The following is a 27,828-nucleotide window of genomic DNA, read 5'->3' on the forward strand; positions in this document are numbered from 1 at the left end:
ACCAGTGGGCTGGCAGGAGAGAGTTGAAGGCAACAGGGAGTTGTTCTCTAATTACTCCTGCCTGACAAGATAGAATAACAGACACCTAAGGCTGTGCTTCAAACTATGCCTCCTGCACATACTCGTTACAGGAGCACCAGTGTCCCTCATGGCCAGGGGCTGCTCTTGGATTATCACACCCTGAGACAGTGGCATGAACTGTCACCTCCCCCTGTGGCAAAGACAAGGTGGCTGCCTTTTTTTTTGTGAAGTAATGAGAAAGAAAGAAAGAAAGAAAAAAAAAAAAGGCAGTGAAAATAGTAAAGCAGTCCTAGTGTGTATGCTACATACAGAAGTTACGCAATAAGCGGTCACAGTAGCTAGTGATTTAAACGTGAAAAATAGTCTTATATTATACTGAACTTGAAGATTTCCCATGTTTCTGGTGCTCATTTGGTAAATGCCAAAAAAAAAAAAAAATCCTGAAATCCTCAGTCTTCCACCTCTTTCACTTGATTCATTTTTCTTTTATTCTGTTTAATGTCTTCTGCATGGTACCCCTCCATATGGATAAATCCTTTTAAGGGTGTAGCAGAACAGACCATGTGCTCTACAAACTTGCTGTGAATTCCAAGTACTTAAGGCTGAGTAAATATTGTATTCTGGTTGTGACAGGTCACCATGATACCATCCTATAAAAACGAATTTTACTATTTTGGCAAAAGGAAATTTTGTGTGTTATGGAGCCCTATTTTTTTTTTTTTTTTTTTGCCTTTGGGCATTGTGCAAATATAAATATGTCTATATAAATAGTTCCAACCCTTCAATAAATATATGTATACATATGTTTATATAAATAGTTCCAACCCTTCTCCAGTTTCTGTGATGAGTGGCCCCAAACCAGACTTTTTGTCATCCAGGGCGACAGGATTAAGTTTTCCAAGAGTGCTGAGAAACCTTTAACTGGTGCATGTAGTACAGTACATGTATCTCTCCTTTTTTTCTGTAAATAATAATTTATATGTGTACATAGGCAGGGGGATATCCCCAAAAAAATGAGGTGAGGTCAGTCTAGGAAGATTGGAACAGGCATTAGTCCTTTAGATTGCAATCCTTTAACTGTTTGGTTTAGGTATTTACAGGGAACTGACTAGCAAAGACAGAATAAATGCAGGAACTGGAACTTAAATCAGTTGTTAAACATGTAAGAGGTAAGAGTTTCTGAACTTTTCAGAACTATTCCTGACTCTTTGCTGTTGGCACGTGGGACCCTGATTTCTTTTTCAACACTACTGTAGTTACAACAATAAAAACATCTCATAGTTCTGAGTTACAAATTACAAAAGAACATGCCTAACAATTTTTCTTAGATTTTGGCTTGATGTTTTCAGATTTTATTTCTAATTGCACAGGCAAACATGTATTGTAAGGACAATGTCATACAGGAGAAGCCCCTGAGCATTGTATTCCACAGTTTTTGAAAGTGGTTGCTCATCCATAGCAAGCATCTCAGGTGAAAGTGCAGCAGTGGATGGCTCACCAATATGCATGGGAAATGGCAGGAAGGATTGGGAGTTTTGACTTGGTGTGAGGAATTTTGAGGTTCATTTTATTCTCTATGCAAATTCATATCTAAAACTTATGTCAAGCAGACAGCCCCAAAGACCAGAAAGTCATGATTCTCAGGCTCATATATTTAGCTAGGCGTAAGCCTTTTCTTGCTTGAAGTGCACGGAGAGCTTCACCTTGTAAATTTTGATACAGTTGGGCAAGTCTTTGCTGATGCAGGGAGTAGATGAAAAGGACTTAATGCTTGCCCCAGCCTGTTAGTGGACATCATTGCAGGTTTAACCCCCTGTTTTGCACTAAGGGTTGGTGTAATCTCTGCTGTACACCTAGTAATTGCTATAATGCTTTGTTGTCCTGTTGCAAAGCCTTAGCTGTTTGATGTATAACATCTTGATAGATTATTACAGCACTGGATTGCTGCAGTTTTGTGCAAAAATATGTGTGTTCTGTGTACCCTGCTTGGTATGACCTAGGTTAAGTAAAGGTTTCTTCATGCAACAGCAACTGCTTCTTGAAATGTAGCCAATTTTCAGAAGTTTTCAGTTACTTACACAAAGGACTTGTAAAAATCTGAACCTTATGGTAAATGAGACTCAAGTTCCTGAAAATCTGGCCTTTGCATTGGGTGCTAAACACTTAAAAATTTGGACTTGAGCTTGGAAAATTTGTCCTCATAAAGTCAGGATTTACGTACAGCCTGTTTGTAAATGGTTTTGGTGGGAAATGCTGGCAGCACCATCCCTCTGGTATTAATTGTTAACCTGTTTTGCAGACCACCCACTCTGTGCAAACCCAAGTGGGTCACTCATTACCGAGATTTGTCCTTACTGATTTATTTTAGTTGATTAATTAAAAAAAAAAATCTGTCCTGCATCTGTTTTCCTTTTGAAATCTCTTTGAAATCTCAGTCTGACTACAAAATCCCTGTAAAGTCCCTGCTGCCCCTGTTTCAGATTTCGTTTACAAGGGAGTGCTTTTTAGGAAGAAAGTTTAACAAGTTCAACTATTAGCAGGCATAAAGATTGTTTTACTGATTCAGCAAGATACTTATGCAGGTGATCAGAAGCACAGTCAGGGTGAAGATAATGTCATGATTCCTAGCTCTAAGTTAGGTGTAGGCCTAAATACCTTAAATACTTTATTCTGATCTGGCTAGAAAAAGTTATCAGGCAAGATCAAAACATTTTGCCTTTGCCTGAATCCACTCAGAGACCTGAGGGCTTTCTGCTGTGTTGCTGTTTTGTTTTATTAAACCAAAATCAAAAATACCTCCTGTTGCTGGAGAGCTTTAATCAGGCTAACGGATAGCAGTCAGAATAATAAAAGTGATGGTGCTGCTTCGACAGAAAGAGGAGGGGGTAGAAACAATAAAAAAGCAAAGTGGGGAAAGGCCACCCACCGAAGACGTGTTGAAGGGATGTAAACAGCCGTGAGAGTATGCAAACAGAGCCTGGGACTGCTGACGTTCAGATAACACATCCCACTTGTGAGCAGTTGCTGTCAGAGAGAGGAGGAGCCTTTCTTGGCTGGAGCTGCTGAGCTGCAGTCTGCAGCTAGGTACTGTTTTCTTTCGGGGGCCTGCTCTGTGGGAGGTACTGCTTGTGCAAAAGCTGCCTTTGCTCTTGGATTTAGCAGTGGCGTAGCCTCCGAGGAGAAAAATTATCTCATTAGCTCTTGGCGAGGAGGTGGTGTACAGCCAGAGGAGTCCACATGTGCACAGCATGGTCTTTGTCACACAATACAATTTGTAATCGCTGATTGCTTTTTGGCTGATGCTGAAAGCCTGCCTGTCAATCCCCACCTAGAGTGCAAAGCAGTAAGTTATCATCCTCCCCATCTCCAGTCTAGTTCAGCACGAGCTCCGCAGTAGAGACAGTAAAGTCTCACTGCAGGAGAGGTTCATAACCTTTGGCCATATACAGCTCTCCAAAGCTATAAATCAGGTTGCTGAAGGATCATCCTTCTACTTAGATTCTGTGCATGAGTACATACATACCTAATACATTTCAGAAATGTTTTTTCCCTCCTCTTTTTCTCTCTTTTTTTTTTTTTTATGCTTTTTTTAGTGGCCTCCTTTTTTTCTTTTTCTTTTTCTTTTTTTTAATGCTAACCATGGAGATTGGACAACAGTGGAATTTCTCGCACGTAGGTACATCCAGTATAGTGCCGCGCTTGCTTGCAGTAACAGTTATCCAAGCATACGTTGAAATATTTAAAAGAGTATTTGGACAGAGTATTTGGACCAAAAGCTTTTTATAAGTGCATACTTCCAGACATAATAACAATTAACCATAAATGGCAAATTCTTTGAAATCAAAGGACTATTTGAAACTCTCATGCCGAGGAGGAGGAAGGGAGAATCCAAACTTCAGATCTGCATTTCTTCAGGTTGTCCCGTCAATGCTGGAACTCCATTTCCTGGCCGAACTGAAGAATGTGAACCTTGCTGATCTCTGATAATGCCAGTGTCCTCGCCAAACCAGGTAATGGTAAAAAAGATTCTCTCTTTCTGTACATTTCCTAACACAATTCCTCCTGAGATGTGGTAGCATGGCCATGGATGGCAGTCTCCTCTAAAACAACTAGCCTTGTGCACACAGTCCCGCTCAAAGATGCTCTCACCTGCATGGATGGCAGCTAGTAAGAGCAAATATTGAGCAGATCAGCAGTAATTCCTATACTTTTTTGGAGCACACATTGCTACAGGGAATGGTAACATCGTTATGCTGCCAGGCCGTGTGAAATAAACCAGACTTACTTTGTGGGAAAATGGTTTAGGGTTATCCAGAACTCATGACTCAAGAGGCAAGAACTAAGAAGCGTTTCAGCACAGACCAAAGTTAATTTCTGTTTATCTGAAGAAGACATCTTTCTGGAGGTGTCTGTCCATCTCTTGTCTCATGAAGATCAGCTACTGAGGGAACATTGCTTATGGGAACTGTGAAAGCCTCTGACTGTGCCTTGTGTGCACATGTCCGGCTTTGACTGCAGGGTAAAGACAACCTAAAAATGCACAAATGTTTGGTAGGTGGCATGGGCTAAAGACCTGAGATGGCTTTTTTTTTATTTTAGATTTATTTCTCAATTGTCTTTCTCCTCTGGTGCAACGGTTATCAACACAGCAGTAAAACTGGGAGGGCAGGTGTTGCTTCATGAAGTAAATCCCAAAGTTGCTGCTATGGTTGAGGACTTCTCCTCTTCCCTCAAGGTAAATTAAGAAAGCTGGTGCTCAGGTGAGCATCTCTGCACACACTCTGTTGCATGGCTCTAAGCATGCCAGGCAAAATCCTGCACAGACTTAATGAAAGGGGAAGACAGCCTTTATTTTATTAGGTAAGAACTTGAGGAATGGTTTTCCAAACAGGACAAGTCTAGGAAACGAGGCTGCCTAGTCACTGGGGTTGCGGTTGAGCTGGCTTGTACGGATGATTTCTAGATTGCTGACACGCGCAAAACGCCGAAGCAGTGAATGGAGAAAGCCTCAGTGATGCTGACAGATTGGCTGTGCAGAGCGTCTTGTGTCAGGATTTGTTTTTGCTTAAGGCTGGGATTGGTGCGTATGCTGTGTATGGCAGCGTTTCTGTTTTGATTAGAAGGAGTGTGTGGGAAGCTCTTTGTACTCGCAGGCTGCATTATTAAGGCACGATGATTTATAGCGATAGACGTTGGCATCATCAGAACTGTAAAGCTTTTCTCAGGGGAAATCTGAGATAGCAAGGAAAATTAATGCTTTCTGTATGGATTAATTATACAAAATTACGCTTAATTAAAGGGGGTAGTTTATTGTAGCTTAATCCTAAAGATGCAGAATTTTCAGGCTCCCCATGGGCCTCTCAAGATATCAGTAGGGTTGGAGAATATTGGCAGGGCTGGCGGGAGGTATGGTTGGGTATTCCTGGAAGAGTTTGACCTTCAGACCCATTCAAAGGGAAAGAAAGGCTAAGGGAAAACCCGAGAGCTGCAAAGTCCAGTAAAACGTTTGTGTGGGCATTCAGAGTGTACAGTCAGTATGGAAGGTTCCCTAACATTAAAAAAAAAAAAAAAAAGATGTAATAATAGGCAGGTCCCCACAGTCTAACTGTTAACTGTGGAAAACAAATGGGAGCAACTTAATATGTACCAAGAACAAAGGGATTAATGACAAGTGTTGCTGAACAAATTTGTTATCCATAAACTCTCAACTGAGCGCAAGTCTGGAATGCATCCGTTCTCCCAGTACTGCACCAGTGTAATTATTTGTTTAAGAGGTATTCCTGTGTTTACTGCCTTCGCTGAAGCTGATGTTTGCTTTGCAGAGACCCGCAGGTAGGTATGGCCTCTCTATGAATCCTCAGGCACAGTCAGTGAGCCAACAGCTTGGATTCTCAGAAACCATTCAGCTAACCCTGTGCAGAACATTTCATGCACAAGAAAAGATTATCAGATACGTACTTATGCCTGTGTGGGCAGTGGCTTAACGTGATGAGTGTACCGTAGCGCGCTCATTACATACGGATGTCCTGAGGAATAAGCAATGTATTTGATGTGATGTAGCATAGTCCCTCTTCCAGTTTCTTTGCCTCCATTTTTGCAACCATCAACTATTTCATTTATTATTTGGTTATTATTTTTATACATATAAATTATTATTACCAGGTGTATCACAGAGAGCAGCATTTTATTCTTGTGTCAGGCCTAGGGTTCTTGGTTTTATCCAGCTTTCATATCCTCCTGTTTCCATTACCATCTCTGAGACTCATATCCAACTCCTGAGCAAGATTTCAGTATTTTCTGGTAGCACTGGAGCTGAAAGCCAGGTGCTAAGTAGGAATGTGTGAGGTGCAGGTCTCCAGTTTTTACCTGAGCCTCAGATTCTCTTTCCAAATATGCGTGTTACTTCCTCTCTTCTTTTGCCACCTCTGAGGATATAAATGCGGTTCTCAGCCTACGATCAGGCTTGATAATAGCTAGGTGAGAATGGTCTCCACCAGGCACGGAGCGCTCTGCAGGAGGTCTGTACACACCCAGACCGAGTACCCGCTAAAGAATGCAGCGGTTCAGGTCACAGGGTGCAGGGAGTGTCAGAGCCTGTTCCTGCCATCGGCAGGAGGCAGAGACGCTGCGTGTGTTAGGTGTGAGCAAGTGGATGACCTGATCCGCATGGTGGCGGAGCTCAAGGAGGAGGTGGAGAGGCTGAGGGCCATCAGGGAGTGTGAGCGGGAGATTGACTTCTGGAGCAACTCCCTGCAGGGCATCAAGGAGAGGTACCGGGGTGAGACACCCCGAATGGGGGTGGACACCCTGCCCAGTCGCCGTCGGGCAGAGGGAGGGGATCTGGGAGCTGAGGAGGAATGGAAACAGGTCCCTGCTCGACATCGCAGGCGATGCCCTCCTCTTCCGACCCCACCTTCCCAGGTGCCCTTACAAAACAGGTTTGAGGCCCTGGAGAATGAGAGATCAACAGAGACTGAGGAAGAGGTACAAAGTGTTCCCAGGAGGACTCCTAGGGTGAGGAGGTCAACTCCACACATCAGGACTGCCTCCGCCAAGAACGAAAGAAGGGTGATTGTTGTGGGTGACTCTGTCCTTAGGGGAACAGAGGGCCCTATTTGTCGGCCTGACCCTACCCGTAGGGAGGTCTGCTGCCTCCCTGGGGCCAGGGTCAGGGACATTGCCAAGAAGGTCAAGCACCTGGTACGGCCCACTGACTACTACCCGCTATTGGTCTTTCAGGCTGGTAGCGATGAAGTAGCAAAGAGGAGTCCGAAGGCGATCAAAAGAGACTTTAGGGATTTGGGGCGACAACTTAGAGGTTCAGGCGCGCAGGTTGTGTTTGCCTCTGTCCTTCCGATAGGGGGGATGGAAGCTGAAAGGTGCGCTGTTCGCATAAACTCGTGGCTTCGTGACTGGTGTGACCGGCACAACTTTGGGTTCTTTGATCACGGGAAGGTCTATGCTACACCGGGCCTGATGGCACCGAATGGGATGGGCCTCTCTCGGAGAGGGGTAAGGATCTTGGGTCAGGAGTTGGCAGGGCTGATAGATAGGGCTTTAAACTAGAGTCGAAGGGGGAAGGGGCTAAAACCAGGCACGCCGGTGAAGACCTAAGGGATGGTACGCTAGAATCAGAGGGGCTGTGTGCCAGTGAGGTCCTTCGGTTCGATCCACAAGGTGCTGAGTGTAAGGAGTCGCACCTGAAATGCTTCTACACAAACGCACGCAGTATGAGGAATAAAATGGATGAGCTAGAAGTCCTGGCCCAGTCCCGCAACTACGACATCATCGGCATAAGCGAAACCTGGTGGGATGAGTCCTGTGACTGGGGTGTTGCGATAGACGGTTACAGGCTCTTCAGGAGGGACAGGCAGGGTAGGCGAGGTGGTGGGGTGGCGATGTATGTGAAGCAGGGGCTGGACTGTGTGGAACTTCAGGTCGGCGATGGCAAAGTTGAGAGCCTCTGGGTAAGGATCAAGGGACGAACGAATAAAGGGGATGTCGTTGTGGGAGTCTATTACAGACCGCCTGGCCAGGACGATAGCGCCGATAACTTATTCTTTATAGAACTAAGAGAGGCCTCGAGATTAACTCCCCTTGTCCTTATGGGGGACTTCAACTTGCCAGACGTTAACTGGGAGTGCCACACGGCTGACACGAGCAAGTCCAGGAGGTTCATGAAGCACCTAGATGATAACTTTTTGGTGCAGGTGCTAACGGAGCCAACTAGGAAAGGTGCCCTCCTAGACCTGTTGCTAGAAAACAGAGAGGGTCTGGTGGGAGATGTGGTGATTGGTGGCCGCCTCGGTCATAGCGACCATGAAGTGGTTGAGTTCAAAATTTACGGTGACAGAAGGAAAAGTGCCACCAAAACCTCATCCCTAGATATGGGGAAGGCGGACTTCAGGCTGCTCGGGGAACTAGTCAGCAAGGTCCCCTGGGAAGCTGCTCTTGAAGGCCTTGATGTCCACCAGTGCTGGTCACTCTTTAAGCGATGCCTCCTAGAAGCACAAGATCAGGCGATTCCTAAATATCGCAAGTCAGGCAGGCGGGGCAGGAGGCCGTCGTGGCTGACCAGGAACATTCTTATGGAGATTAGGCGGAAACAGAGAGTGTTTCGCTACTGGAAGGAGGGCCGGGTGACATGGAAAGAATACAGGGATGCTGCTCGTGTCTGTAGGAAGAAAATTCGTGTGGCTAAAGCACACCTAGAGTTGAAGCTGGCTGTGTCTGTGAGAGAAAATAAAAAGGGTTTTTTTAGATATGTGAATGGAAAAAGGAGAACTAAAGAATACGTAGGGCCGCTCCTTGACAGGGAAGGTCTTCTCACAGACGATGACATAGGCAAAGCAGAGACGCTTAACGCCTTCTTTGCCTCTGTCTTCAATGCCGATGATGGGCTTCGGGACCCAGGGTGCCCCGAGCTGCAGGACCGGGACGGTGGGGATGACAAACTCCCGACCGACCCTGAACGAGTGCGGGATCTGCTACTCCACCTGGATCCCTACAAGTCCATGGGTCCGGATGGGATTCATCCCCGGGTGCTGAAGGAGCTGGCGGATGTCATCGCGGAACCTCTCTCAATTATTTTTCAACGATCCTGGGAGTCTGGAGAGGTCCCGGTAGACTGGAAGCTGGCAAATGTTGTGCCGATTTTCAAGAAGGGTCAGAAAGAAGACCCTAGCAATTACAGGCCTGTCAGTCTCACGTCAGTGCCTGGTAAAATCATGGAGAAGATGGTTCTCGAACGTATTGAGGCGCGCCTGGGGGACAAAGCAGTCATTGGTCCCAGCCAGCATGGGTTTGTGAAGGGTAGGTCCTGCCTAACTAACCTGATTTCCTTTTATGATAAGATCACCCGTATGGTGGACCAAGGGAAACCAGCTGATGTGATTTTTTTGGACTTCAGCAAGGCTTTTGACACGGTTTCCCATAGGATCCTACTGGACAAAATGTCCAGCATACAGCTAAATAAAAACATCATACGATGGGTGAGCAATTGGCTAACGGGCAGGGCCCAAAGGGTTATGGTGAATGGGGCTGCGTCAGGCTGGCGGGTGGTCACCAGTGGGGTCCCTCAAGGCTCCATTTTAGGGCCGGTACTTTTCAATATTTTTATAAACGATCTGGATGTAGGAATAGAAGGCATTTTGAGCAAGTTTGCTGATGACACCAAACTTGGAGGAGTTGTGGACTCGAATGAGGGTGGAAAGGCCTTGCAGAGGGATCTGGATAGGTTGGAGAGCTGGGCGATCGCCAACCGCATGAAGTTCAATAAGAGCAAGTGCCGGGTCCTGCACCTGGGACGGGGAAACCCTGGCTGCACGTACAGACTGGGCGATGAGACGCTGGAGAGCAGCCTAGAAGAGAGGGATCTGGGGGTCGTGGTAGACAACAAGTTGAATATGAGCCGGCAGTGTGCCCTGGCAGCCAGGAGGGCCAACCGTGTCCTGGGGTGCATCAAGCACGGCATCGCTAGCAGGTCGAGGGAGGTGATTGTCCCGCTCTACTCTGCGCTGGTGCGGCCTCACCTCGAGTACTGTGTGCAGTTCTGGGCACCACAGTATAAAAAGGACATGAAACTGTTGGAGAGTGTCCAGAGGAGGGCTACGAAGATGGTGAAAGGCCTGGAGGGGAAGACGTACGAGGAACGGCTGAGGGCACTGGGCCTGTTCAGCCTGGAGAAGAGGAGGCTGAGGGGAGACCTCATCGCAGTCTACAACTTCCTCGTAAGGGGGTGTCGAGAGGCAGGAGACCTTTTCTCCATTAACACCAGCGACAGGACCCGCGGGAATGGAGTTAAGCTGAGGCAGGGGAAGTTTAGGCTGGACATCAGGAAAGGGTTCTTCACAGAGAGAGTGGTTGCACACTGGAACAGGCTCCCCAGGGAAGTGGTCACTGCACCGAGCCTGACTGAATTTAAGAAGAGATTGGACTGTGCACTTAGTCACATGGTCTGAACTTGGGTAGACCTGTGCGGTGTCAAGAGTTGGACTTGATGATCCTTAAGGGTCCCTTCCAACTCAGGATATTCTATGATTCTATGATTCTATGATAATTTATTTACAGTTAAAACTGAGCGCAGGAAATCTTCTGTCATTATTGCAGCAAGCTTGATAGTGAATAGCTGCAAAAATGTTTACAGTATTTCCAAAAGAGTTCATTCATTCTGCTACTGAAACATTGGAGAGAATCTGATGGTCTTCCTTAATGAAGATAAGTACACATTTTTAGCTGAGAACCAATTGGTCACTGTCTCCTCTTGGTAAATGCTTATGCCAAGCACAGTAGTGTAGACTTGGACCTAGAAGGAGAAAAGGGAAATGAAGCATTCCTGACTGGGATTTTTCTGGATGTGTCTCGTTCCCTGTGTCTCTTATTAGCATCAATGGTAACTAAAACAGTGTCAGACAGAAAACTGTCTGAATCTGATCTGCCCCTGTACGAACACTAGGAGATAAGTCTCTGAAGCTGGTAGAAAATAACTGGGTTTCACCAGGAACTTCAGGACTGAACTGTAGGAGGAAACTTGACTGCATGCTCCAGTGTTTGATTTGTCTCTTTCCTGCTTTTTTAATACCATGATAGCAGTCATGTTTGTTCTGCATGACTTCTGTACTTTGTTAGGACTTGATTTTCTGTCATTGCTCTGATAAGCTGCTGCTCCCATGGTGAATTCTGCTATTGTTATCTCTTTGTTTTGTTTCCTGGGGTTATTATTTTTGTAGCTTTTGGGTACACACATGTATGACGTTTCTTGAATACATTTCAGGGCGTGTATTACAGTGCAAGTCAGTGGGAAGGTGCAATAGTTTGCCACTTGATACCAGGATTTTGACAGAGCTATCTGAGCATGAAATATAAAGGATTGGGTATTAAAGAGCAATGTTGAACTTTCCTCATGTGCTACGAACTGATGTTTGTGTGAGCTGTGAGAATCCTGTTCTGCTAAATGCAATGCATTATTTTTTTCTGGGATAAACCTGTAACCTGCTATCTTCAGGAAATTGAGAGTATAAGCACTGTCTACTCATTGCCTAGTACTCTGCAAGTATCATGGTTTGTAGGCAGAGAAATGGAGTACTACTAATTATTAAATTATCCTGTGGTTTCTGTGGGGATCCAGATGCATCTACCTGTGTGTTAAAATATCTAACGATATAAACCCAGTACCTACCCCTGTAATGCTCACAGAGCTGCTGACTGGGAATTGCCTACTTCAGAGGGTCTCCTGGAGCACTTTCCTTCAAGGAAGGCTCAGTGGGAATCTGTATACAATGACAAACAGGCTTTATTCTTGCCTTGTGTCCATTTTAAGATATTTTAATTAAATTAAGAGCCTCTCTTGGCGAAGAAGTTAAGTATCATTCACACACAGGAGCCTCTCCCTGCAGAGAGAGCCTCTCACGGCAAGCAGTGGCGGTGTCAAATGATGCCTGGATGCTCGAGAGCTGGTGCTGACCACCTGGTTTCCCAAACAAGAAAATGACTAATTGATCCAGCTTTTGCTTTAATCAGGTGGCAGGGTGGAAGCGTGATGATAAGTGCATTTTCTCTGTGGCTGTGCCAGTACTTCCTCGTCAAAAAATACACCCACTCTGATTGTAATAAGGAGGCATCGTAAATCACAGTTACAGCTAAAGTGAAGCTGAGTTTAATTTGGCTGAGGGACAGGATGCAATGGTTTTGTACAAGTGGAAAGCCTTCCTGTGAGACTGAGTTACTTCGCGCTAGAAAACATCTTGTGGTTTTTTTATTTCATATTTTTAAGTGGATAGTCAAAAAGTGGAGCTCTAGCCAGCTGTACCACTGCTGTGTCAGATCCTTGGATTTAGTTTCCCTGAGAATTGTCTTTTGCACCTTTAAAGTATGCTTGTTTTGCAGTTTTCTCTTGAAAAGGGAATTATCAAAGGCGACAGCTTTTCAACATCTATGAAATGTTTTCTATGCAGGGTTTCACTTCCCTGTGAAATGTTCTTGGGGGTAAAAACACTTCATCAATTACAGCAGAACAAGGAAAACTGCAGCTCTCTTGAAATTGGAAGAAATGAGTTCATAAGTCCACGAACTCGGGGAAGAGCTCTTTCAAGACGAGGAGAATATACCTGCTTTATATTTCAACAGAAACCTGCAGTCAGAAGAGTGCTGACTGCACACAGCACAACGGGGAAATGCTGTAACCACCTTTGTGATACCAGATCAGCAACCTGATGCCCTGCCAGCGCATTGCCCTTGTCTGTTAGAGGTGTGGAATAACTTCATGAGCAGAAGAATGGAAATTAATAGGTGCTAAATTTATTTTGACATGGATGATGTGTGTGATTCACAGGGAGAAAACTGCAGGCATAATGTATTCAGGAACCACAGCAAAGCAGGCAGAACTCAGAGGCATATGAAGCATATTTAGATGTCAGCATCTCTGTCAAGTTTCAATAACACGAGCTGTAGCTGAAAATGAAAACGGGCAAGTTCTTCCCTAACTAGAGGTTTGTTGGACACATTGAGGACAGGATTCGGAGTTTACCAGGCATAATTAGTCTGTTCTAGCTCTGCAGTGCAGGCAGCAGTAGCTGGACCAGATGTAGTGATGGTGAAACTCTAGAGAGTGACAGAAACCTCGACAGATACAGTCCAACCAAGGTAAACTCACAGCGTCTTTTCATGCCTGCATTGATGTGTGTCTTCAGAGACTAATTTTCTTCTCTAACAGATTATTTCTGTGGGCTCTCTTTCATTATGAACTTACCTGAGTAACAAAGGCTTTTTCAGGAGTATGGAGATTACTGAATTACAATCAGTTTCTGCTAGGAGATTCCACCTTTTTGCCAAGTAAAATGTGTTAAATTTCCACAAAATACGTTGTTGCACTTTATCAGGGCAGATACTCATTTCAGGCCAACCACAATGAAAATTTACAGGTTCATTTGGAGTGGCCCAGAGTTTCCCTGGCAAAGTGATAACAAAGATAAACACTGTTGTTGTTGTTATTAAATATATATCCATTTTTAAGTGAAAAATAATTCTTAGGGAACGTATTCTGAATGATAACATTATGAAAATTGATCTTAAAAACAAAAAAATTAGTGGTTAAGTTTTTCTGGGAGTGGAGGGTTTGTTTTTTTTTTCAGCTTTCTCTTCATCTTTTTCTCCTTCTCTCTCTGTCTCTCTCCCTTCCTTTTCATTTCCTGGCACTTAACCCTCCTTGGAGGAGGTTGGTGTGACATTACGTGTACATCTAAAACTCTGCTGACAACAACGCCTCTAATACTGATTTCTTTTTTCTAGTATCTCAAGTCAAAACGTCTCAAGTTTACAGAGGATCACTCCTCTTTAGGATCAGAGGAGGGTAAGAACAGTGAGCAGCTGAAGTCAAATCCTGCTTTCGTTCTGAAGACTGACATTTAGCATATGGTGAGTCGGTTGTCACATTTTCCTAGGTATCACATAGCAAACACGAGGTGCTTAAGAGAGTTCCCACTAGGCCATGAGCAAGGAGAGTATTTATCCTGCTTATTAGCCTTGGCAGGACCTGAAATAAAACTTCCACTCTGGAGACAAACAATTTTATAATGATGAATGAAGAGAGCATTACCACAAGCGTTGTCAGCAGTCTATGCTAAATTTGTCAGAGAGAGAAGTTTCATGTGGATAGTTTGCTGTTATTTCGTGGGGATATTTTGCCACTGTTAGGAGGTTGTTGCAAGGTTCAAGTAGCTTCTAACACAGCTGTTTGAGGAGCCTGTTCAGGTGAAACATCCTGAGAAGAGATGAAAACACAGTGTGGGGTTTTTTGTCTGTTTAAGCAACTGACATAGCAAGTGGGATCCCTCTGAATAGAAATCTCTGTCTGTACAGCAGCTGGTATAAGGTAGGATCAATAAGACACGGTACAAGAGTTTATTATAGCATCATCTATTTGGACACTATCGACTTTTCAAAAGCAATTGGTGTATGATAGTGGCACGGGATTTCCTCCATCATTGTTTTTAGGTGAGTTTTTTAGCCAGCTGACACCTCTCCCTCTGCTGTGTGCCATCACTTGCAAAGCTACTGTGAAACACCCCCTGATCCAAAGCTCAGCGTGTGGCATTCAGAGCGTGCTGGTGCTAACAATAGGACAGCGATGAATAGTGTGCAAGAAGAGCAGCCTAGAGGCAGCGCTCAAAGGCAGTAATCCAGGGCTACTGTCAGGCTTTGGCACGTTGTCAAAACACTGCTGAAGTGTCACACAAGAAGTCATCGCCTGGCTAGTCATCGTGCAGTCTGAGACGTTCTGTTAAATTATACAGTACCAGCCGTGATACGATTTACGTTACTTTTTTTAATACCAAATGTCACTGTGCAACTGTATAATAATAGGGGAAATTGGGAAATTTCACATTTGGAGGTTGCTGGATGTGAGAAGCATTGAAACGGCATGGAAACCGAGATGTTTGATTAACCGGGGGAGATCGAAAGAGCCGCAGGAATTATATTTGGCCAGGCTATTACGATGGGACCTGAACCGTACAAAGTTGTGGTCTCCCAGGAGAACGGGCTTCAAATTAGCCGAAGCAAAATTTCTGGCCAAATGTCAGGAGAAGTACTTCTGTGTGAGCAGCAGGGACTGCATCTGCAGCACGGGGGAAAGTGCAGCAGGAGGAGGTTGCTCCTTAGGGCAGCGCTCCTCCAGCAATCCTTGAGCACGGGTAAGGCTGCACCGTGCTGCTCTGAAGAAGAAATTGCACATCCTGCTGTGTCTGCTAGCTGCCAGGGCAAGCCTGCCCTCTTTGCCCTAGAATACATGAATATATTTATGTCATTTTTATGCAGTTCCTTCCATACAGAGGTGCAAGAGAGAGGCACGTTCAGCTTGCCGCCTGCTGTGCCTTACTGTAGCTTGCTCAGAGGGGCAAGAGATGATTTGGGGTTTTGTTCCCAGTGTCCAGGAGAACAAATAAAGGGTCTAGAAATGTAGACAAATCACAGGAAATACTGTAACCAATATTGACGCAAGGAAAAAAAAATGTTTACTTCTCTCTCTAGGAATTTTGGGCTTTTTGGTTGAATGAAGTCCTTCCCTCATGCCCTCTGAACCCCAAAGTTTTAGACGAGTTTTTGTTAGTTTGTTGTTTCCTCCTGCAGCAATTACTAATGCTGAGCTTTAGAGAGCTCTACAACCCTGTTTTCACCTTAAGTCTGATCTGGAAGAAACAGTAAAATTTGTAATTCTAATACAGGTGAGGATTAAATGTAACTTCTGAGTAAAGGAATGAAGCTGGAATTCATCAACTGGTGAAAATCCAGCAGAGAGACATTTGAACTAGAACCTTTACTCTGCTAATAGCTGAATGTGTGTGTTTCCTAGCATAGCAGTAACACCAAGCTCAGTCCTGCTGTCTCTGAAGCCAGTAGCTGAGCTCCAGAAGGGAGGGTGAAGTTCTGATTTCCATGGCTCTCACTGTATCTTGTTCTGCATGGATCTCACTGCATCTTGTTCTGCATGGATCTCACTGTATCTCTTAGGTCAGGGTTTGAAGATGGACTCATCACGTGAAGGGAAAAGAGCAGTAACGTGCAGGAGGTCTCGTAACTTTCCAAAATACAGATGAGCACTGCACTATTTCCAGTTGCTGTGCTAATTTTTGTGTCATTAAGTTAGGTTTTGAGTTAAAAGAGGCTTTTTGGCTCCCCTGCAGTAACAGGAGGAGCGTGGCAAGATACAAACAAAAGCCAGGAGGGGCTGCTCCGGAGCTCGTGCATCCCATGGCCTTGCTCCAGGAGGGCAGACAGCTGCAGACGTGCTCTGGCAGGTAGCAGCCAGGGCAGGAGGCAATTTCTTCTGCATAATGGCACGATGCCACTGCCTCTTCTCATGGCTCGGGCAGCAAAAAGCTGGAAATGGGCAGGAGGCTGGGAGGCATAAGAGGAGGGGAGAAAAGGAATGGGGTCAGGAGCTGGGTGTGAAAGGTTGATTGCTTGGGAGTGCCCTCCCCAGGCAGAAACCGTGGGCAAGCAGAAATAAATTGTGCTCATGAATAGAAAATAGATGGGGTCTGACCTTGCTTGCTGAGGAGTTGATGAGGTCTCAGGGGGCGAAGTCAGTGGAAGGAGGTATTTGCCCTAATTTTCGTCTTTGTTTATCTTTACATATTCTTAGAAAAATTGTTGCTCTGGGTTCCAAACCAGGGACCAAGGACAGAGGAGAGGGAACAGGGAGCTGGTCTGCGCCTCTGGACACCGCGCTGCAGCAAGAGGCCCCCAGGCTGATAAGGACATGGGGCTTTCCTTAGAATTAGGAGCAAAGTCCCACGCCCAGTGTGTCTGCCATCTCCTCAGGTGAAGGGAACAGCAAGATTGTTGGGGTGGCTGATGTTGGTGCCCCGTGCTCATTCTAAGTAACTAACGTTAGCTTTACAGGTACAAAAAATGTCATCACTACACGGGTGGGCAGCAGTACTTCCCTTGTGCTTTGGCTCGCTGTGTTTGCTTGTCTTTTCTTTTTTTAGCATGCAGAAGGCCCGAGTTGCGACACACAAACACACAGGGCTTGGACATTTCCAAGATGTGACGGAGCCTCAAGGCAAGGACTGAAGGGTGGTTCTCTGCCAGGCCGGAGCTGCTGCCCAGGGAAAACATGTGATGAAGTAAGGCTTACAGAGGGAAGCACTCCTGCTTTTTTTTAATCTTCTTTTGACAGCTGGCTAATCTTTCTGAATTTGGAAGTAGTCAGGAGGAGTAATAATAGCGACGTGTGTCTGACAGAATGCCCTGCTGCTTTATGGCTATTAGGAAAATACCACAGGAATTATTTTTTATTTAAAATAGCTCAGCGTTGGAGGCACAAGGGGCGTGACTGTGGCTGCAGGAAAAAGTTTAACTTCGTAGTTCCTAAAGTCAAAAAATTCTTCTTTGCTTAATATTTATCTCGAGGAGTAAATTGGCCTCTCGTGCCAGAGAAAACAGTCTTTGGGTTCAGCAGGTCCTGAGGCAAAGAAACTTTATTATTGTTTGGGCAGGATCTGGCAAACACTGCCAGGTGCAGTGCTTTATACCTAACTTGAATCTTCCTGGTAGACAGGGGCCTAAACTTTAAAGTATGCAGCTGAGGGTAAAGGCTTTGGTAGCCTGTTTTTCATCAAAAAAAGGTGTTTCAGGTACCTATAGTGAGGCTGGTACAGCTATCGGTTGGTCTGTCCAGGAGCTTTGCCTAAATTGGTGTCAGTCTGGGCTGGGCTGGAGGCTCTGCAGCAAAGCTGCTGAAATGCTCCAGGGGCACTCTCCTGGTCTCATCCTGATGTCGCCCTGGTGTAGGGTTTGGTGCAGGTGCACATTGTGAAAGACTTTGAGCGTTGGTAAAGGTTGTCTCGGTGAAGAAACCACTTTGGAGGCTTGTAGAGAGCTCTGAGTAGTTGGTAATGCCATGTCTTACCGAGGTGAAAAAAAAAAATACAAAATCAGTAGCACAAAGAAGGACACAGTGAAGGTGGGAGGGACATTGCCTGTTGCATTTAGTTTCTTTTATGTGAGCAAAAAAAAGTTTGTTCATTTTCAGGTGCAGGAGAAATAGGACAAACAGCAGTTCCTACACTGAGTAAGAGCTCCATTTACTACATCTGCTTTGAAACACTCTCGGATATTTGTTACTGGAGCACGTGTGGATCTTCTGCAGTGAGTTTCCGAACTGCTTGGCATGGGAGAGGAGCAACGTCTGTTAAAAATTAACTAGCAACTGAGATAAACCGCATATAAACAGCTCCAGGAGCGTGGTGATTTCATCAGTATCTGATCTACATGTTTGTCTCAGAGCTACCCAACTTCTTTTGAATGTTTTAGGTTTTCTCTGCTTTCTGCCCCACAGCTTTCTAGATGCCCTGCTCAGCCGTTCCACCAGGACAGGAGGGCAGATGAGTTTCTCTGAACAGCTGAGAGGATTCACTGTAACCACGAGCAAGGTGTTTTGCATGGCATGAAGGAAGGACCTGATCCTGCTCTGCAGAAGCCATTGGCAGCAGGGTCCTGGCCAAGTAAATGGGGCTTAGCTCCTTCTGGGTGCACGGTGTAAGCATTTCCCCGCTTCTCTCCTCTCCCATGTGGGTGAGTTTACTTTCCTGATTTTCAGCAATAATAAATAAGGGTGTGGAGAGGTGCACAGACTCCTTCCAACAGCCAGTTTGTGCAGTCCACGTGCATCCCCTACGGGAACTGCCGCCCCATCACTGAGACATGAGGCCAGTTCGACAGGGGCTGTGCTGTATTTAACCCTTACAAATTTTTGCCTAGCCCTCTAACCGCCTATTTAGGTGCTCAAAGGCCATGTGATGCTGAAGGCATCCCTTGATGTACCATGTACTTTCTCTGCCTGCTTTTTGTATTAATGAAATGGTTTTTTTCAAGCCCCACTCGCACATCTTCATTTGGGAAACAAATTACTCCCATAAAAGCTGGCAGAGTAGCTCACAGCAAGCTTCACAGTGAGCCGGTGCATGTGCCAGGGCTGCTTGCTAATACACAGCTGAGCTGCCAGAATGCTGAGGTCGTGTAACACCCCACAAAACTGCCTAATGTACCTTGTGGGTAATTAAACGTCACTCAGCTTTAGTAATCAGCCTTCGGTAATGGAGTTCAGCCAATTAAAATAGCTTTTTTTATAAGCGGGATAAAACTGGTGGCATATGACAGGAGGGTGACCAAATTGCTCACGGTTTAATGACACCTCTAACTGTGCCGTAAAGGTGTCTGGTTTCTATGTAAATTGTTGCACGCCATAGAATTGTTGGTCTTAATATCAGCGAGCAGTTTTTGTGTCGTAGAGCCCTGTTTATACACTCCAAAGCGCAATGACTGGAAGGATCCCTCGATGGGAACGTGAATCATGCGTGTTTGGTATTGCAGGTATTGCATCCCATCTGGGCATGGAAGCGTTGCGGAGCCCGGTGTGTCACGGTGCCACCCCTTGTGTTGTTATCTGGATGGAAGAGCCTGGGAAAAGGAGAGAGTTTACTTGTGCTTGGCATCCTCAGTCACTGATGTTAACATCCAGTGAGTAAGTTCCAACGTTTGCTGGAGCGAAGTAATAGTCAAGAGACTTGTTAAGTTGGCCAACTTTTTCTTAATTTAAAGTTTGGATGTTGCCTTTGCTCTGTTCCTGATCATGTTTCAGGGTGTTCTTTTGTCTGCTGATCTTCTCTGAGCACTTGTGCTGTGTGTGTGTGACTGTGCTCATCAGGGAGCAGAGTCATAAAACCACACGTGAAACCAGCAGCCTTTCTGTGCTTGGTGGAGCCTCTGCAGAGCAGCAGCGCGACAGCCCGAGACAAAGGACATGAGGAGAAAGCCTTTCAGGGGTGGATGGTGCAGCTCTGCCTGGTGTTGTCACCAGGTGAGACTTGAGGGCTGTAGCCAGGCATGTGAATTGGCTGAGAAAGTGGTGGCCTTTGCAAGATTTGTGAAGACTTGATTTATGCTCAGTGATATTAGTACAAACTGAGCCACTTTGAAAGAATCTTTCTTAAACCAAGAGGAATGTTTTGTGGCTGTGCCACTGGAGGCTTTACAGTGTCTGAGGAAGCTCAACATTACCACATGTGTAGAGAAGACAGATGGACACTGCTTAAGGTACACATCCAGTCCTTTTTCCGTGTCCTGGTTTTGGCTGGGATAGATTTAATTTTCTTCCTAGTAGCTGGTACGTGTCCGTGCTTTGGATTGGGGATGAGAACAATGCTGACAACACACTGAGGTGTCGGTTGTTGCAGAGCAGCACCCACCTAGAGCCAAGGGCTGCTCAGCTCCTTTCGCTGCCTGCTGGGTTAAACCACAGCAAGCTGTTTCAAAATTGGTTTTCTTTAAAAGGTGCACTTCTTTTTTCTTTTTTTTTTTTTCTTTAATATTGTTTGCAGTAAGAAGTCATGGCACTGTACCAGAGTTGATGCTTGCCACAGTAATGCTGCATCGTACATGGGGAGATTCTGCCTTGGACCATCCCAAGAGGGGGAGAAATCTGGTGGATCCATTTCTTTGGCTTTTTGACCTAAAGGAGGGCAGGGGCAAAAGGCAAGGGGAGAGGTGACATGGTCCCCCCTTTGCTGGGGTACCAGTGGTGTCAGAGCAACCGTGGTCTCCCTCAGATCCCCTGGAAGTGGCAACCCCAAACTCTGGTACCGGTGCTGCAAGGAAACGCAGTAAAATCCATCTCTCAGAGCACACGCTGCACCTTGCTGTGCCAGGTGTTTGCCAAACGTGCACTGAATCGAAAGGATCCTGGATGGAAGTCTGAAATGAGACACCGGCCTGCTGAAATGCGCCGTGAGGAAAGACTCAGGAGAAGGTGATGGCTTCCTGGCTTGAGCAGAAGGTAAAAGCTCAGCAAACAGCAGGGTAACAAAAGTCCCTGGGGAAGTGCCAGAGAAAGGCAGGATTTGGCTGTATCACACAGAAAGGGGCATCCTTACTCTGGGTGCCAGACAAATATCTGGCATGCTTTCTCAGCCTGTGGGGTGCAACAGGCACGCAGTGTGTGCCTTTACACAGAATGCTCCTGGTACAGCCTGCGTGAGGATGCCTTAGCAATGGCCCTTCTGCTCTCCAACCGTGGTGTCTGCAGAAGGGACCTGTGGATGAGCAGTTTGATAGCAATGGAAACCTGTTCCTGGGTCTTGGGGAATTGGTAGTGGCTGGATTAAAACAGGGACGGGACAAAAACCTGCCCGTGTACTACAGGAGGTTAAATATTGCTAAGAGTAAAGAAAGAACTGGTTGATTCTTAACAGACACAGGGAAGCAACATGAGGAGAAGTAATGATGGGGAGAGTGCCTTGCATACGGAACAGGGAATTATTTCTCACCAGAAAATTCAGGCCCGCTTTGCTTCATTGCTTGACATGTGTTTTAAGAAAATGAGGGCTAGAGCTACATGATCCATGTCTATCAAGCATGTGTAAGTGTGATATCCCATCTGACTCTCCGGAGCTAAATTGGAATTTCTTGGGAGAAGAATGGGAACCTAAGGGAAACAGTCTGGTGCTCTTCTAAATCACCACCAGAGCCTGCCACTAAAATTAGCACTTCTTCCCAGCTCTGCAGGTTCACCCCCGTGCATGGTGCTCAGCTCAGTCCTCTTTAATCGGTGTGGAAGTCCTCAAACCCTGCGCGACTACAGGATGTCAGGATAAAGCAGCAGGTAAGCAAGTGGGTTTTAACTACCAGGAAAACTTTAATCATTTTGTGTTTCAGATAGATGCATATATTTACTACTGTTTACATACTACTATACATATATATGCCATTATATATGTGATATAATATCACATATATATGTGATATAATAATATGTCATTATATAGATTTACTAGTTGTTAGTTTATGTATAGTTAATTTTACACATGTATATAAATGAAAGTAGAAAAAATTGCATAGAAGTTAATTTGCATAGAAGTTAAAATTGCATAGAAGTTAATCAGCTGACAAAAAGAAGTTAACCTCAGCTGACAAAACTCCAGCTTTCTAAAATCCATTTCTAAAAATGTGTTTTCCTCTTTGAGGACAGAGGAGGAGGATGGAGATTGCTGGCACAAGCCATCTTCTGCTCAGGGTTGGCTTCTCATGGCTAAGCTGAGTCCGGTGAAATCTTATTAAGGTGATTGTTGCATTTTCAAACTATGAGAAAAACAATGCTTCAAGCTCCACTTCTAGGACGATTTATGAGGGAAACCTAGGGAGGCTTAACACCAGAAGGAATGGGGTTTATTGAAAGCACGCAGTAGTGAGTTAATGACATGGCTTTGATGAGACATGAGGTGACAGTACAGCATAGAAACAGGAAACAAAAATTTGGGATTGTCCTGTCCATTGTACTTACTTTAGTATCAGAAAATGCACACTGTCACTAGCATCTATAATTTAAGAATAATCTTTATTTTTAATTCTGGGGGGGAGATTAGCATGTCTTTTTAACACATAAAATTGTAAGTTGGTAAAAAGCTGTACAGTACATTTGGTAACTGTTTTCATGTGCGTTTAGTGCAATTTCGCCACTTGCCTAAGTGTTTAAGCAGGCATTTTTTTGGCACAGTTAGTAATCTACTTACTATGCTCTAACCAGAATTATAAATCACCGCATAGGAAGCCCTCAGGCCACGTTTTGATCTTTCTTGAGGCTCGCGTGAAAATGGCAACATCTGCTCCATCCTGGCTGAGGTGTCCAGCAGGAGCTAGCAGAGGAGCATCGCACCAGCCCCATGAACCAGCCTCACCTCCTTGCAAACACCATGTGAACGTGGAAGAGAGAGGAGGGGACGCACGCAGATGCAGTGTCACTGCACAACCAGCTCCAGAGGTGAGTGACCGACAGCCCTGACAGCTAGCACAGAGCCAGACTCCCAAAGGCCATCCCGGTGCCCACCGTCAGTGGTTACAGGGCTTTACAGGGTTTGTCACCTGTCTGATTGTGCAGATGAAGGGCAGTCAGAAACACCCAATCCTCCTGTTGCCATCTGAGTACTTATTTCTGCTCACCATCTGTATTCAGTGAGATTCTGGCTTCTATGACCTGTTTGTAAAGGGACAAAAACCCACTTTGTCATACTTAGAAGGTTTTCGTTTTAACCAAGGAGTCTCACTCTAAGAGAGCCATGGTAATAGAAGACCTTTCTTCTTCCACTGCATATGAAGCAGATCAAAATGCATTAATTATGGTAAATGTCACAGAATACAATTTGTGCAGGCTCAGTAGTGTGCTGTGGTTGCTGGGTTTTCTTCTAAAAAGGACATTTTATATCTCAAACTCTTAATTTACCCATGAAACTGTTCTAAAAGCTATTTTGAAAATTGTCACACTTTGCTTCAAATAATATAGATATACTTCCTTTTGAATAATATATATATACAGCTCTTACCATATTATAGTGAAATGCACTTTTAATTTTAAATTTGGGAATAGTTAAGTAATTAGCTACCTCATTGTTGTTGAATTGTCATGTTTTGGTTCATTTCATTGCACTAAAAATGAGACTTTTGATCCAGAAATGAAAACAAGATATTCCAATTAGTAGTAAGTAACAGCCTTCTTTACTGATTACTTTAAAATAGAGACAAGGCATTTCAACTATTCACAAATATTTCTGACAGATTGCAAAATAACATAAGAGAAAAAAGATCATGATCATATCCAAAGCAAAATATGTTAAAGAATTTTTACAAAGTCATTGTTTTTCCATTTCAAGATTTTTGCTGACACACTTTTGCAGGAGATTATCTGTTTGGTGAAATAAACTTCTCTTCTACATACAGTGCTAGGGGGCAAATTGGAAAAGTATCCTCAGGAAGGTATTGTGTCAGAACCAGGCACTCAGAACATGGCCTCTCATCTCTGTGGACTGTCTGCAAGGTTTAATTTTTTTTTCTTTTTAATGGTATTTTTATAAAATTACATGAAGCTGATGTTTGTTTTACATTTTACGTATTTAAAAGAGCCAATACCTATTTCTTCTATGTATACATTTTTGAAGCTTTAAGACTGTGCCACTAATAACACTTTATCTGTCTTTTGTCATTTTCTGAAATGTTACTAATACTTTGTCAAATTTTGACTTACTAACGGCAATGATGATGACATTCCTTGTCCAAAAATCCCAAACCAAATCGAACTATTCCCTGGGAAACTGCAGACCATATGCATGATACGTAAGTAAAAAATTAGTCCAAAGTTCTGATAAACATTTAGTGCCAGCTAGAGCTAATATTTGGTCTAGTTCTAAACAGTAAAATGCTTATTATATACAGAACAGTTGGATGGAATATGGACATTTGACAAGGGTGGCTCAAGGCATTTCACTGTCTGAATTGTTTGCACGGCCATAAGGCAGCTGCCCTTTTTTGTTTAGGCATGGGCTCGTGCCAGGCCTGGGAAGGGGAAGGCCCTCAGCATTGCAGAGGGCTCAGTCACACAAGGTGCAAGTTACCTTCTCCTGGCTGCGCGATCTTCAGCTCAACCAGGAGTTTCTTGCAGGACTGAGAGCCCGTTAGGGCTTGCTCCTGAGCTAAAAGCAAACCTGGACAGCATGATCAGATGCCAGTTTACATCAGGTAAGGATTTGGTCTTTTGCCTTCACCGTATTACAACACAAAGAACTGTACCAGCATTTCTCAATGAGCACCATTAACTGACTTTGGTAACGTATCTCTTGGCAGGCCCAGTACGATCACGCCATGTGCTGAACTCCTGCCTCGTGTAATAGTAAAGCACAGCTGCCAACTACCTTGCAACTGGAGTCTGTAAGTATTCAAAACATAAATATGTTCATAACCATACACATATACACAAACCGCAGCAGTAGCAATATTACAGGATGCAGAGCCTACTCTATGTAACTGCTCTTTAATACAGATGCAACACCCACGTAAATGCTGTCTAATATGAAACAACCCCTCCTCGAAGGTCAATGGCAGCAGGCCAAAGGTCAGGTCCAGGCTTCAGCCAGGCTGAGCTGGCTCTGCAGCTAGCTCAATCCCACCGTCTGTCAACTCTAATTAATAGAAGAGTAGCACTATGGGAACGTAACGAGTATCTGTTAACTTTCTGAGACGGAGATTTCTTTTCACGCCATTTGTAATTATTTCTCCCTTTTTCACAAGTGCTCTTTGTGTGAGCACTCATTAGGCATAAGAGAGGATAAAGTTATTACATACAAAATATGATTTAGGGGTAAGGCTTAATAGAAGCAACCAGCGCTGAGTTTGGAGGTCCTGAACCCGGGGAGGTGTTCTTCATGTTTTTAAGGGAAGTTTCAGTGAGATTGCACTTAGCAGACTACTAAGAAGTTGTCACTCTCCAACTGGTTCTTCTTTTTTTTGCAGCTCTGTTTCAAAGCTCGGTAGGAATAGTAGGAGAAGGGCTAGAGGAGATGACTGCGCTAGTCCCCCATCTTTGCTAATGTTCTTCAGAGCAGCGTCCTCGCCTCAAGATCACATCATCAAGTCCAATGTCCCCAGTTCTTCCTTTCCCCTTCTCCCCTCTGAAAATAACCTGGGAAAAGAAAAAGAACAATTGGAGTGCAAGAACGAAATGAAAGAATCTTTGCTTGTGTGAGTAACTGGGTAATGGTAAGAAAGCAAAAGCATAAGAAAGTACAACCAGTCTTAACTGACTCAAAAATGCCTATATAATTCTGCTGAGAATTACGTATTGTTTTTCTTTTCCTGATCGTCTCCTTCTTTTTTCACCTTAGCAGGATCTTTGTGAAGAGCCAGCAGTTCAGGATGGAGCTATGGCACAAATCAAGGAGGTGATTCAAGTCCTGCTCCAGCTGCCAGATCTGAGGTAAGAATTTCCACACAGGAGAATGTGTTGTGCTTTCTATAGCTCCCTGCTGCACTGTTCTCATTGTCCCTCACAGCAAACACACAACACCCTGCCTAGTCTAACAAAATCCTGTCTAATGGTGGAGCTTTCCGTCCCTAAAACACCTCACAGCTGACTTGGTCCAAATGCCAAACACAGTTGGAACTGGAAACCCCCAACTTCTATTTAACAAATTCTGGCTCCTGCAGAGCTGTGGTAATCTAGAGAAGCACTGACCGCTTGCAAAATGGCAGTGGAAGTTTGGGCATGGATTTACGGAGACCATTAGCAGTCCAGATTTAGCCTGCATAGAAGAAACTCATCAAATATAAAGCTCGACTAGAAGACCTGTACCATAAATCAGGGCAGGGACGATTTACAGAACGGCCAGCTGACTTGCCATAAATCGGTATCGCTCACCAGTATTACTGCCTTGGAAGCAGAAGCCTGAATGGCTTCAATATGGTGTTTTTGACCAGGTTTTAAAAACGATCCAAAGTCTACAGCAAAACTTTGTAACCGTCTGTTGTTATCACTCAGCTGGAAAGAGTTAATACAGCCTTATAGATCAGAAATTCACCTGTGTAGTTAAAAAATAGTTTGGATGCTTGCTGAAAACAAATATTTTAAATAAAGCATAGGAACAAGGGAAGTCAGAGAAGCTATGTTGAATATGCTGAAATACCTGTTTAGAAATAAATGATTTTGGATATGCTGTAGAAGTAGTTTACACAAAGCAAAGTCATTAGAAAGTCTGATAAAGGATTCTGGTCTCTATTCATATTCTCAGGTTTTCAAAAGCTCCCCCCCCCCAAGGCACTAGTATTTAATTGCTTTTGCTTTTTAATTAGCTAGAAAATTAAGTGTCCATTTTTCCTACAGATTTTTCTGTGCTAGGGCCTTCCCTGCTTATCTAGAGTTTTCTCTCATTCCCTGATCCTTGGAATAAATGTCACAAATGCTTTAGGCTACCCAGCCTGGCTGGAAAAGTTCCCAAACTTGACAATTCTGCAGGGTCCTGTGAGGCAGCGATCAGTTACGGTTTGCGAGCCACGCTGACAGCTACTGCTGAGGAAGGGGACAGTGCAAAGGGGAGCTGTTATTCTTGTTTAAAAGCTTTGGGGGTCCCTAAAACTCATTTACTTGTCTGCCAGTAAATACGTTAGTAATACATACTTACTGTAAAAGTGTTCTTATAGAGACCTTGTTTAACACAGCACCCTACCTCTGAGGATCAGTGTTAAACCTAGCAAAAATTGTAAGAATGGGATGAATATATTGCTCACCTGCTATAAATGTCCACATTCTCAGTCTGACATTCGTTTACAGCTAACAGAACATCAGGCATCTTTTTTATTATTTCTCTGCTGAAAGCAGAGACTGAAGAAAAATGCTGAGCTTTTGATGCATCATTTTAATCACCCAATGCTTCTAAGATTTCCAGGTATTAAAAATACTCTCCATGGGACTTCATAGAGCTGCTTCCGATTATGTTAAACAATTTTGTTTTACTGGCATACCTAGATTATCAGGTACCTCCTCATCCAGATCAGCTGCAGGTATGCTGAAGAATGTAAAAACATGTGCAATAGCACAGGTAACCTCCCTGCAGTGTCAGAAATGACTGTTCTCAATATCCCATATATATATATTAATATATATGGGATATTATATATATAATTGTACATAATATATACTATTATAGTATATATAGCATATATTATATACTATACACTATATACACACTATATATACTATATATACTATTATAGTATATTTATAGTATATACTATATACTATATATTTTAATATTATATATTATATACTACAGTATATAATATGAATAGATACTATATAGATTATATACTAGAGTATATAATATATACTATATAATGTAAAAAGATTACATATACTATATACACACCATATATTTTTAGTATATTTATAGTATATATTATATAGATCTAATATATATTAGTATAGTATAT

At 44.1% G+C, this 27,828-nt stretch overlaps 1 protein-coding gene and 1 long non-coding RNA gene across 5 annotated transcripts in view; one reads left to right on the forward strand and one right to left on the reverse strand.

The window, feature by feature from the left end:
* The first annotated feature begins 10,596 nt into the window (after window positions 1–10,596).
* LOC140002402 (uncharacterized) lies at window positions 10,597–27,506 on the forward strand. Its single transcript, XR_011808827.1, has 10 exons — window positions 10,597–13,932; window positions 16,661–17,147; window positions 18,056–18,171; window positions 18,362–18,597; window positions 19,396–20,857; window positions 21,578–21,682; window positions 22,044–22,138; window positions 22,604–24,774; window positions 25,357–25,584; window positions 25,728–27,506. It is a non-coding gene; the product is annotated as an uncharacterized lncRNA (long non-coding RNA).
* The window catches only part of NPNT (nephronectin), a 49,367-nt gene continuing 45,084 nt past the window's right edge, over window positions 23,546–27,828 (reverse strand). For all 4 annotated transcript variants that reach the window (XM_027456809.3, XM_027456810.3, XM_027456811.3 and 1 more), the window contains one exon: window positions 23,546–25,525. In XM_027456809.3, coding sequence (XP_027312610.3) covers window positions 25,430–25,525 — 96 coding nt within the window. In that variant the 3' untranslated portion in view covers window positions 23,546–25,429. The remainder of the gene's footprint in view (window positions 25,526–27,828) is intronic.

This window comes from Anas platyrhynchos, chromosome 4, assembly GCF_047663525.1.
Source record: "Anas platyrhynchos isolate ZD024472 breed Pekin duck chromosome 4, IASCAAS_PekinDuck_T2T, whole genome shotgun sequence".
Classification (NCBI taxonomy): Eukaryota; Metazoa; Chordata; class Aves; order Anseriformes; family Anatidae; genus Anas; species Anas platyrhynchos.